Below are 12,622 nucleotides of genomic sequence, written 5' to 3'. Positions count from 1 at the left end.
AATGCTCATGTACAATATGAAAGCTCTAATATTTACCATTTAGAAGTTATGACCAATGTAAAACAATTAAAAGTAGGTCAAATGTCAAGGCCAAAAGGTTTAATACCAACGGAAAAGTCTTGTCACAAGGAATATTCTTGTAAAATATCAAAGCTCTATCACTTACTGTTCAAAAGTTATTAGCAAGGTTAAAGTTTTCAAAAAAGAAGGTCAAACTCCAAGGTCAAGATCACGGAGTCAAAAATATTTGTACTCCCGGAAAGGTCTTGTCACAAGGAATACTCATGTGAAATATCAAAGCTTTATCACTTACTGTTCAAAAGTTATTAGCAAGGTTAAAGTTTCAGACAGAATGACAGAATTACAGAATGACAGACAGGACAAAAACAATATGCCCCCCGATCTTCGATCTCGGGGGCATAAAAATCCCCTACAATTGAGCTTTTCAGGTAGTTAGTATTTGTAAAGCTCTATAATTATATACACTGTACTAGTATGTGAGAGTTGAAATACAGTGAAATTGTTTCTCAAAATTTGGACTTGATGCGTATAAAAACCGCGGATGTATCAAGGCTGTGTTTCAACAAATGTTGTCCACTTGATTAAAAGAATGTTGTATATATTGATATACCTTATATCACTACTAGCAAGTTGTAATGTATAGTCACGTGACAATATCAATGTCAACGAACATCGACACTGAAGAAATAACATCGATGTACTTGATTTGTTTGGTACAGATTCTACTGAATCCGTTTGTTTTTATTTCTTTATTCCGTGCTTCATCGGTGGCGGATCTAGAGAAGGTTACGGGGTTTCAATACCCCCTCCTCCTGGTTGGATTTTTTAAAAATGGTATTTTTTGCTATTTGGGATCTTCACCCCACCCCTTCTTTCTTTGGCGAAAAAGGTGTCAATTTGGGTCGCACCCCCCCCCCCTTAAAAATTTTCTGGATCCGCTAATGTTCACTATTTACTTTGAAGTCATGCACAAAAGTTCAAAACATCATCAACTAACGTATAAAAGTATTCATTTTACAAATTTTTAAACTATTTCCTTAGAATGCATTTGTTTCAGGCATATGCATTACCAATCTAATTAAAATCAGACTTCTTAGATTCGTATACTCTGCGTTAGAAAACATGTATTGTAGCGATTGCGAACGTATCGGATCTGATTTTGATTAGAATGACGAATTACGAAAAGTTGATGATGTTTTAAACTAATTCAACTGCATTAAAATATTTTTCATGCTTTGGCAGAAAAATAAAGTACATCGAGAGTTTATTTATTTATTTGTGCCAACACAATGAGCATCTATATTTTCGGTTATTTCATAGGAAAATATTTAAAAACTTTCTCAATAACACATGTATAAACTGTTGAATCTGAAGACACGTAATAACATTGATGTACAGTGTAGTGTAGATACCGTCATATTCACACGCTGACACCAGGGGGCAGTGTCACACTAGGAGTTTAAAGATTTACGTAAAAATCCACAGTATCTTTTTCTTATGAATAATACTTTGATATGTAAACATCCTTATATAGCGTAGATTCAAGTCTGTCAACCTTGCTTTTACAAAAGGACCCACGATTAAGACAAAAACAGTTGATTTGTTCCTCATTATTACATTGTCATTTTAGGACAATATTAAAAGATCCTTTAGAACTTCGTCAGCTTTACACGTCTTAAATCGTGGTACTTCTCCTCAAGTGGAGACGTTTCTACACAAGACAAATCTCGAATGGGGCGTAAAACAACATGCGGACAGTTTTAAAAGTCTTATTAAAATCAGACTACTTAGATCCGCGCCGTATACGGCGCGGATCTAAGAAATATGGATTTAATTACATTGAGAAAAGCACGTGTAAATGTAATTATGTGAAATACATTTCATATACGGATTTACATTATACAAGTAGCAACAAGATATCATGATATTAAAGAATTCCTTAAAAACTTGAAATTATTTGTTATTGTTGTTAAAACGTTCCCACAATTTTTTTAACAAATAAGACACAAAAACGTCACTTGTGTTTCTCTGAACCATACGAATCACAAATACACCGTCATGTCGCAAGTAATTTGAAACAAAATGTTGGAAATCCTTTCGGTCACTCTCTTGTCTTTTCCCCAATAACTTTTCAATAAACACTCTCTTGTTGATCGGGAATAAAACTCGCCAAATCCAAAGAAGCAAACTGGCAAAGTTAACTAAGGCAACGAAAGCATACCAGTACCAAAGAGAAAAGAAAATAGCCTCGTAGAACATGTTCAGGGGAAGCACGCACTGCACTGTCCAGTCCTGAGTGTTGGACATCTGTCTTAGATTAAAATCACACATGGTCACTCGAGGAAATTCCACCAATCCAAGCTGGTTGATTTCGGAAGAACGCCGACTGAAGAAATCTACTCCTAAAGAAAGGAAGAAATTTTGTCCCAGAATTGCATCTAGGATAAGAAATTGTCCAATCACATTTACGCAATATAAACATTTGATAAACATGTATAGAGCCGTGAGGTAGCTTCCGCTTCTTTTTGCACAAACCAGGTTCTTTATCTTAGCAAAAATGTTTCTACTATAAGGTCGATAAAGTTGGAGCCAGTGATCAAGGTCATAAGCCATGTTGCCAATGGCTACATCCCAATCCATGGCCTGAGAATCTGAGGCTTTGCGTGCAAGAAACCCCAGATTAACTCCGGAATAGACGTTTGCCAATCTCCATATGATATTTGGAAGTTTGAACATGAATCCCATTAAAAACAATACAACGGGCCCCCATTGGTAATACTTCACAACAAAACGCCGTCGTATTGTTTCGTTCTGCGATAACGCCTCTAACGGCGGAACGTAATACGTATTAGAAATCCAGCAGTAGTTTTGAACGTACTCCACGTGGGTGTCGGTAAATTCCGCCGGACACCAACAGTCGATAGGGGGCGTTGTTTTGACGAACTGCAAAAAAGCCACATAGAATGTAAACGCCCCGATGAAAACCAACGTAATGACATGGTTCAGACGGTCCACCCAGTCGTCGTCTTTATTTCCGAACAGATCGACGGAGATCAGATACGTCTTGTCCACCTCCACTCCATGTTCCAGCTCCGTCACTTTTTTGAAGAACGTAAATTTATGTCCACCTGCTGCTTCGACGTTCACTTCATCGTCCCCCTCCATTTTTCTTTTCATTAAACGGGTATTTACATGACAGTGTGATAAAAATAATATTCTGAGAAACCCGGAAATTTTCCTTTTAAATTGGGGTATAATATTATTCGTATTTATAAAGCGTAGTTTCGGTTTTTGGGTTGGGGTTTTTTGTTGGTTTTTTTTTTTTTTTTTTTTTTTGCGATTGTTTCCTTTTCAGTAATTCACAATGGGATACTTAGATTTAACGATATCCAAAGAAATGTAATCTTTGAAAAATAATCTAAATATACGACCATGTCCCAGTTTCATTGATGCATTGAGTGTAAAATTTGAACACCAACAAATTACTTGCATTATACACAATACTCCAATTATAAGTCCACTGGCTATGAATAATACATATACAACTATTTAAAACTTTCCATTTTTGGAATTAAATGTTTTTCTTCTGTAGGAAAAGCAATAATGCATAAGAGATCATTTACTACGTATTTACACGAGAAACTCGGGTTCTCCGCTTCAGGTGCGGCAAACCAAAACACACACCTGAGTTAATCACGTGGTCTACCAATTTAAACATTTTGATGGGAAGTATATTATAAATCTTTTATAGACCATGTAATACCTGACCAGCTACATTTAATGTCCCGAGAGAGTGCATATAGAAAATCATACACAGTATCAATAGAAATTAACACCAAGCTGACGAAGAAACCATCACAAGTTTAACATGTTTAAAACGCTTTAAAAACATACGTGACTAGAGCACAAGGCGGCCGATAGGTGGCGGTTATCCAGTAACGCTTAAAACGAAAGTACAAATATAGCGACAAAAAAGGTCTACAGGCAGTACTAGTATTCAATTCAGTTCAACTTCGATTCATTTGTTTATTGATATCACCAAACATGTTGGTATACACCAAGTCAACATAAAATATAGACCACAGATTAAACAAGATGTCCAAAGGCCACATCGCTCACCCGAGTTACCTTGGCCCATATCTAAAGACTTTCCATATATATTTGCATGTAAAACCTTAGTCCGTATTGTGGCCACAACCTATCCCTGGAGGCCATGATTTTTACAAACTTGAATCTGCACTATGTCAGGAAGCTTTCATTTAAATTTCAGCTCTTCTGACTCATTGGTTCTTGAGAAGAAGATTTTTAAAGATTTTCCCTATATATTTCTATGTAAAACTTTGATCTCCTATTGTGGCCCCAATTTACCCCCGGGGCCATGATTTGAACAAACTTGAATCTGGACTATGTCAGGAAGCTTTCATATAAATTTCAGCTCTTCTGGCTCATTGGTTTGAGAAGAAGATTTTTAAAGATTTTCCCTATATATTTCTATGTAAAACTTTGATCCCCTATTGTGGCCCCAATTTACCCCCGGGGCCATGATTTGAACAAACTTGAATCTGGACTATGTCAGGAAGCTTTCATATAAATTTCAGCTCTTCTGGCTCATTGTTTCTTAAGAAGAAGATTTTTAAATGACCCCCCCCCCACCCTATTTTTGCATTTTTGTCATTATCTCCCCTTTGAAAGGGGCATGACCCTTTATTTGAACAAATTTGAAAACCCTTCACCCAAGCTTTTGGCCAATTTCGGTTATAATTGACCCAGCGGTTCTTGAGAAGAAAATGAAAATGTGAAAAGTTTACGACGACAGACAACGGACAAATTTTGATCAGAAAAGTTCACTTGAGCCTTCGTCTCAGGTGAGCTAAAAACTAATAAAATATGACAAAATAAACGGCGACCTAAAATGAATTAATTTCAAAATTTTAATTATTTGTTATTACAAGTTGACATATATTATCATGGTACAATATATTGCTTCTCCTTTTTTGTGTATGTCACTAAATCGCACTACTTTTAAAATGATCCTCATTATACTTGATCTATAAACATAACAAAATAATCTCCATTTCAGATGGTTGCATGTTTTCCGACACACCCTACATAGAAATTGACAGATGTACCCTGCACTTGCCATATTCCATAGCTCTGTTGACGTTACTCCTCTACTTCCCTGTTTTACGGGGCCACAGTTGTTGCACCTTTATCATTTCAGCCATGTACAATGTACCAGTGCACAACATGTAATTTATGTTTTTATGTCCTTTGATATGATTTTAGCTCACCGGAACTGTAAGCTCGAGGGATCTTTTGTTCGATATGATTTTAGCTCACCGGAATTGTAGGCTTGTGGGATATTTTGTTCGATATGATTTTAGCTCACCGGAACTGTAGGCTTGTGGGTCTTTTGTTCGATATGATTTTAGCTCACTGGAACTGTAGGCTCGTGGGATCTTTTATTCGATATGATTTTAGCTCACCGGAACTGTAGGCTCTTGGGATCTTTTATTCGATATGATTTTAGCTCACCGGAACTGTAGGCTCGTGGGATCTTTTTGTTTGACGTATGAAATCGCTGTTGACAACTCTTCGTATTTTCGACTGAGTCTTCTTCTCAAGTTTGCTTAGATTGTTAAAGATCCATAGACCCCCAGCCTTGTTCCATGCATATTCATAGACCTGGGTATACGTCGCTGACTGGGGAAATTGATTAGTATTATTCACAACTTAGGGGCGGGATCAAAAGATCGATGTCGGATAAAAATCTAAATTCAAATAGTTAGGAGAAGGGAGGGTAAGTTTCTGTTAATAGTTAACAGCTATTAAAACATTAGTGTTACCATTGTTGAATCATATCTTAATGTCTATCCCTAACCCATCTATTGCCTATTGTAAAGAATTAGAAAAGTTATTTTTCTCCTTTGTGTGGGGTTGTTCAACCCACAGGGTAAAGAAGGATGTACTTGTCAAGAAATATGAAGATCTAAATATGATAAATCTAAAATCATTTATAGCTCCAATGACATTGTTTTGGGTAAGACATCTTATCTCTACAAATAGGGGGTTGAGTAATTTCATATCAAATTTTAACCTAAATATTCACATCCTGTGGGATTGAATACTCTAATCTATTTTTAAAGTCATTAAAAAACAAATGTTCAAAGCTTGGATCGAATTACAGAACACTTGTACTGAGTCTAATTTTACTGCAGATTTACCTTTGTTTTACAACCCTATGATCCATATTAGTAAGAAAATGTTTTTAAAAAATATTTATTCGACAATAATATCAAACACATTAATGATATTATTGAGGAAGATGGTATTTTTTAAGCTATAAAACTTTTAGTGCTACTTATCCAAATGTAAAAATTAACTTCTTGGAATATGCAAGTATTATCCATGCTATAAAAACTTGGATTAAGCAGTCAGGTACACACTCTAACTTTAAAAGGTTACCAAATTCTTTTATTAGAAGAAACATTTACAATGTACTGAACAAAAACTCTTCAGTGACTGCAGGTACAATAAGATGGAGTTAGCTTTTAGATATTGATAACAGAGAATGGAAAATTTTCAATATACTACCTTTCAAAATAACTTAAAAACTGCAAACTCCAATGATTTCAATACAGAATAAATAACAGAATTTTAGCAACAAATTAGTTTTTATTCAAAATTAAAAAAGTAAATTGTATAAGATGTGTACGTTTTGTCACAGAGAGGAAGAGAACATGTACTGTGGGAATGTGATGGTGTTCAAGCATCCCCTCGATGAGTTAACGTTTCAACTTTACATAGAAGATAAAACAAACTTTCAAATAGTTTTTACCAAAATAATTTATTTTAAGTATTGCTGGTAAAAAGTTTTGTATGCAAAATACTCTTATCATTGGTTGAAATACTATATTTATACAGCAAGATGTACTGAGAAATCATTGAACATACGTTTTGCAATATCCTACTTTTAAAAAACTCTTTTATGAAGCGCAAAAATTCCTATTTTACAAAAATGGTGATAACGAAAAATTTGATACCCATTGGAACAGATGGAATCTGACCTTTCATTAACTCTCTCTTTCTCTCTCTCTCTCTCTCTCTCTCTCATAAAAAAAAATCCTGAATCCTTGGTATGGATATATAGAACATGTATTATGATATATACAGATTGTTTACAAAAAAAAAGTTTCTGTCATCGATTACATGTTTGTTGAATACAGAAAAAAAAGACAAGCGACTGTTAAAAACCACATAATAATATTACATTTTAATGAACATTTTAGAAATAGCTTTAATGAAATGTACACTTTCAATTGTGAATAAACACTAGAAAAGGTATACAGAGAGTTTTTTATGCATTTATGCTTTTGCTTGTTCTTACGATTAGTTTCAACATTCATCATATTTAGTTTTAAGGGGAGGGGAGGGGGTCTTGGTGAAAACTATGTAAATTTAGTTTTTTTGTCAGACATTGAACATTTGATCTCGCCCTTACAAGAAAATGCCCGAAAAACACGAGGGGTGATTTTTCAATTAAACACAATTGACAGCATTGTACGAACTTAGAATAAAGGCCTGAAGTATGAAAGTACCCACACAATCAAAAAACATTTTTTAAAGGAATGAAACTTTAGTGAAAATATTACTGTAGTAAAGGGTAATCAGAATGGTAATTTGGTACAAATCCATTACACAGAAGTTTAGTGGTGAAATATAGTTTTTATTAGCGTCAAACCAGGGCCACATCGCTCATCCCAGCACTGAATGTTCTTCTCGTTTTACATTTACGTTTAAAAGAATTTTCACAATAACTATTCCAATGTAAACCAATATCACACGTTGAAACTGTTATAGCGACCCTATTCCAACCCGGAAGTTGCTAACTTCAAACCCCATTGGAGGCATTTACAGGAATGTTATGCAACTGTATAACCAAATTGGAGATGGATTTCATTATATTCTGGAATGTGAAGCATTGTGCAAATTACGTAGAGATGTTTAAGATATAGAATATTGTTCTACCCCAAACACTAAACATTTTTGTGAACACGTCTTCTGAAGATTCGGTATCTCTAAGAAAGCTGTGTATATGTTTATTTTGAAAATCAATATTGTCTGTTTTCCCGATTTTTCATCTGTTTGACCTCTGTTATTGTATATATGTAAATATGTTTCATGCACCTCATGTACCTTTCCATATGCATGGTTTGTGTGAAATAAAATGACATGTAATTTTGATACTGACACAATTATATCTATAGAGGGCATTTTTGGGAACAAGAGCAAGTTTCAGACATCTCCCCCTGATTGGTAAAATCTAGACATAAATTTTTATTATTCCTATACAGTTTCATATATACATATAATACCCATCAGTCTTGCATAGATCGGACCATTCATATTCCTATATAGAAAAGCGTCTAACCTATCCTAACCTCTCCTAACGTTGGGGTCATCATTTAAGCTGCTTTATCCACACACTATCTTCATGTGTATCCTTCCTTCTCAAGACCTCAACTACCTATGTCATGCTTGCATATTGATATGACACATTCAACCTTTTGTGTGTTGAGAAGATATTAAAAAGAAAAACCTTCTCAGTGGCGGATTCAGAGAGAGAGAGAGGGGGGGGGGGGGGCTCGCCACATTTACAAGGCACTACTAGCATATAATATAGATAAGGTTGAAAGATTACAAACCCTACATAGAACATATTAAAATCAGAGTAAAAGTACGGATTTGGCACCCTGAAAATTTTGGCAAATACTTGACCTGTATACACGTCCTCCCATTTTTTTTTTGGAAATCCTGGATCCGCCACTGTCCTGTATAACTAATTTCTGTTGTTATCCCTGGTCTAGTCCCAGTGATCAGTTTAAACAAACTTGTATCTACACTAAATAGATAACAGGGACCAATTCTCCGTCTATTCTTGGTTTTGCAAAACTTAACAAGAGTACCGCCAACGGTATATAATACGCCCGTGAAAATCTAATATAGGGTGTTTTTCTTACATGATTTGTAGAACTTGCCTTCAAGTAGTATCGGCAATCATCAGAGTGTGACATACTTTCTTTGCATCGAAAAAAACAAGACAAATCATATACTCTCAATGTATTATTTTCACTTGGCATAAAATGTATGTGCACCAAGTTTAATGGTCCTTGCCCCAACGAATCGGTCTGCATCCTGCTACTACGACCTTGACCTTTAACCTTAAGAAACAATAGGCATCCTCCACTTGGCATAAAGTGTATGTGTACAAAGTTTGACGGTCCTAGCACCAACAGTTCGGTTTGTATACTGTCTACAAGGTTTTCCTACTAAGTGATACTGTGACCTTGACCTCCAAAAATAATAGGCATCATCCTCTCATCATGGTGATCAAGTTTCAATATCCTGAAGCTTACGGTTCGGTTTGTATCCTGCCTACAAGGTTTTCCTTCTAAATGATACTATGACCTTTGACCTTGAAAAACAATAGGCATCTTCTTCTCATTAGGGTGATCAAATATACGGTTCGGTTTGTATCCTGCCCACAAGGGTTTTCCTGCTAAGTGATACTATGATCTTGACATTGGTAAACAATAGGCATGATCCGGGTTAGATAGGTCCTCAGTACCCCTTGCTTATCGTAAGAGGTGATTAAATGGGGCGGTCCTTTGGAGAAGACCGCAAAAACTTAGGTCCCGTGTCATAGCAGGTGTGGCACGATAAAGACCCGTCCCTGCTCAATGGCCATAAGCGCCGAGCATAGGCCTAAATTTTGCAGCCCTTCACCGGCAGTAGTGACGTCTCCATATGAGTGATATATTAACAAGAGGGACGTTAAACATATTCAGTCCTCTCATCATGATAATCAAATGTACCAAGTTGTAAATCCTGGAGCTTACGGTTCGGTCTGTATCCTGCCCACAAGGTCCAGACAGACAGACGGACGACGCCACACCATAATACGTCCCGTCTTCGACGGGCGAATAAAAGCTCTATAGTGCATCTCTACCCAGGGATCATACAGTTTGAACAAATTTCTGGTGTAGTGATTCATCTGCTCTTGTATATCCTTAAAAAATTTTGTGTGCTGTAAATTGAAGACTTTTAAAAGGGGTGGATCTGTAGCTCTCTGATCTGTCCCAATATTTTTTCAGACAGCTCCAGTTCAGCAGCTAAATAATGCACCACTCAGTCTATTCGATGCTAGACGCAATAGTAGTTCACTCGTGAGTGTTGAAGTGGTATTTATTTTCTTGTCAGCAGACTACACTTATGGACTGTTTGCTTGTAAAGACAGATATTTAATGGTATTACTGTACATGAAATTTTATAGATATTTTCAAGGGCTCTCCAGTCTCATATCTATACATAAAATGGACGTGTTCCCTTCATAAAGCGACACTGACCTACAAACAGGACCACGCATGTTGTGCGTCTTATCTAACAGTCAACATGAAAGAACTTATTAAAGTCAGGTGACAATTTAATCTCTGTATCACAGTGTAAGGGAAATGCTTCTCTTTCGGTTTTTAACGTCAAGCGAGCAGACTTTGACCTTTATCTGTTTTATGTGAGCAATCCTCATGAAAATTCATGAAAACAAGAATTTTTATCACTGCGAACGTCAACATATTGTCACCGCATATCAAAAAATTCAAATCCACACATTTTAATAACTCTTTATTATTTCTATTTCTGAACTAAACAGTTAAACTTTTATTTAAAACAACTTATGCCACTATATATTGCAGTTTGAATTATTGGTAATAAAATAAGGGTATATGCAATCACTACATTGTACATCATAAAAAATATAAATGCTATCTGAACATTTATTTTACAAAATATACATTCCCTTGTGCTGAGTCCTGGTTATAAGGCACGCGAAATTTGCAAATCCAATTACATTAAAATTGATACAACCTTTTTAAAAGATATTTCACAACAGAGAAATGCCCATATTTAACACAACATAGGCATCCATACATCAGTGTTATCTTTCTATCATACATCTAACAAAAGCGAATGTTCATTTGGTCCTCCGATTAATATAGCCGGCAACGATATGACATGGTGATTACAAAATTATGAACACATGCTGAATAACAGAGATCAACATAATTAAGGGCCTTGACCTGTTACAATTGAACATGAAATGACTAACAGCATCAAATCCAAAATAATCACATACCCATTCCTAAATGTCAAACAAAAAAAAAAAAAATTGTGGTATATGGAAACATTTTTCAAAATAGAAAAATATATCTCTGGAAAAAAATTAATATCATGAGAATGCGGTTAGTTTGTATCACAGTTTTCTTTATCTTGACAACAATTCGTTGATTCGTGATTCTCATTCTAAAGTTGTAATTCTTTTAAATTAGATAATATCATAATGAACATGATAAAGACACAATCACTGGCCAATTATTAATGATTACAAATATCATCAAAGTAACAGATATCACGAGACAAATTTTAAATTAAATGAGTCGGTAAAAAAAAAATTCACACTTCCTTAGACACTGCAATATTTCACTACATAACAAAAAAATCAGTAATACATGATGTCATGGAAATGGAATCCTGGTTTGCCGTAGTTAATGTCCAACTGGAAGACAATGGATCTGGAATGTTTGAGATTCGATGGACATTTTGTTTCGAAATAAAATCAAGATGTTTGCTGGAAAATCGAGAGAAAAAAACAAATTCGAACAAAAAAAATTGTGAATGTAGTTATTCTACTGCATAGTTGGAACTGCCAATGCCCAAATGGTATGACTAGGACTAGTATCCCTCTCTCTCCCTGACACGCTTAGCACCAAAGGCGGGAACAGTGGCGAAATCTGACGTCAAAAGCAGGTCGACTACGAAATTTAAGCACCCCTTCAAACCAACACTGATGGCATACATTTATTTGTGTCACCTCGCGCTACCTGGAATGTCTCTTGCACTCTCCCCATTTGAACATAACTAGCTTTTACAAAGAGAGTCTCGCTTAGGCATGCGTTTCGCCATAATCATCACTTAGGGCTTTTTTCACTAAGGGTTTTTCCTTGTATATACCCCACAAGTTCAATACCAAATCAGTCAACAAGATGGCGTTAGTGTTCCTAGCTATGATTCTCAGAACGAAGAGACCATCATCACGAAGATATTGGTCCGCGAACTGACGGCAAACCTTCTTGTCATCCTCTCCATGGAGTTCATCGCGGACCTTCAAGAACTTCTTGATGTAGGCAACGCGGTTTTGCTTCACAAGCACACGCCAGACCCAGAACAGGAAGTTGCCGCACGTGACGATGGCAACTAACACGAACCAGAACCAAAGGAATATGAAGATTGTAAAACACTAAAAGTCTAGACGCTGGTCTGAAAACAGGTGATGTATATTAGACATTTTAAGGTGTTATTACACTTTTAAATCACATATATATATATAAATATTTACGTTTACAAATGTTTAGCACCGACTGTTCAACTTGACATAAAAACCTAGATATCTTTAATAACAAAAAAGAGTTGAATTACAAAATGTATACCAAAAGAATAAATGTTTTTAAAAGTTACATAAAAACGTATAGTAAGGGATATAAAAACG

The 12,622-nt window shown here is 35.6% G+C and overlaps 1 protein-coding gene across 1 annotated transcript; it reads right to left on the bottom strand.

The window, feature by feature from the left end:
- Positions 1–1,279: 1,279 nt before the first annotated feature.
- LOC125678359 (innexin unc-9-like) lies at positions 1,280–4,050 on the bottom strand. The gene has a single exon (XM_048916787.2). It carries the CDS (start codon positions 3,196–3,198, stop codon positions 1,975–1,977), a length of 1,224 nt encoding a protein of 407 aa, XP_048772744.2. The 5' UTR covers positions 3,199–4,050; the 3' UTR covers positions 1,280–1,974.
- Between the last annotated feature and the right edge of the window lie 8,572 nt (positions 4,051–12,622).

The sequence above is a fragment of the Ostrea edulis genome, chromosome 2 (genome assembly GCF_947568905.1).
Source record: "Ostrea edulis chromosome 2, xbOstEdul1.1, whole genome shotgun sequence".
In the NCBI taxonomy this organism is placed as follows: domain Eukaryota; kingdom Metazoa; phylum Mollusca; class Bivalvia; order Ostreida; family Ostreidae; genus Ostrea; species Ostrea edulis.
Note: the sequence above shows the minus strand (reverse complement) of the source record. Positions and strands in the feature narration are given on the sequence as shown.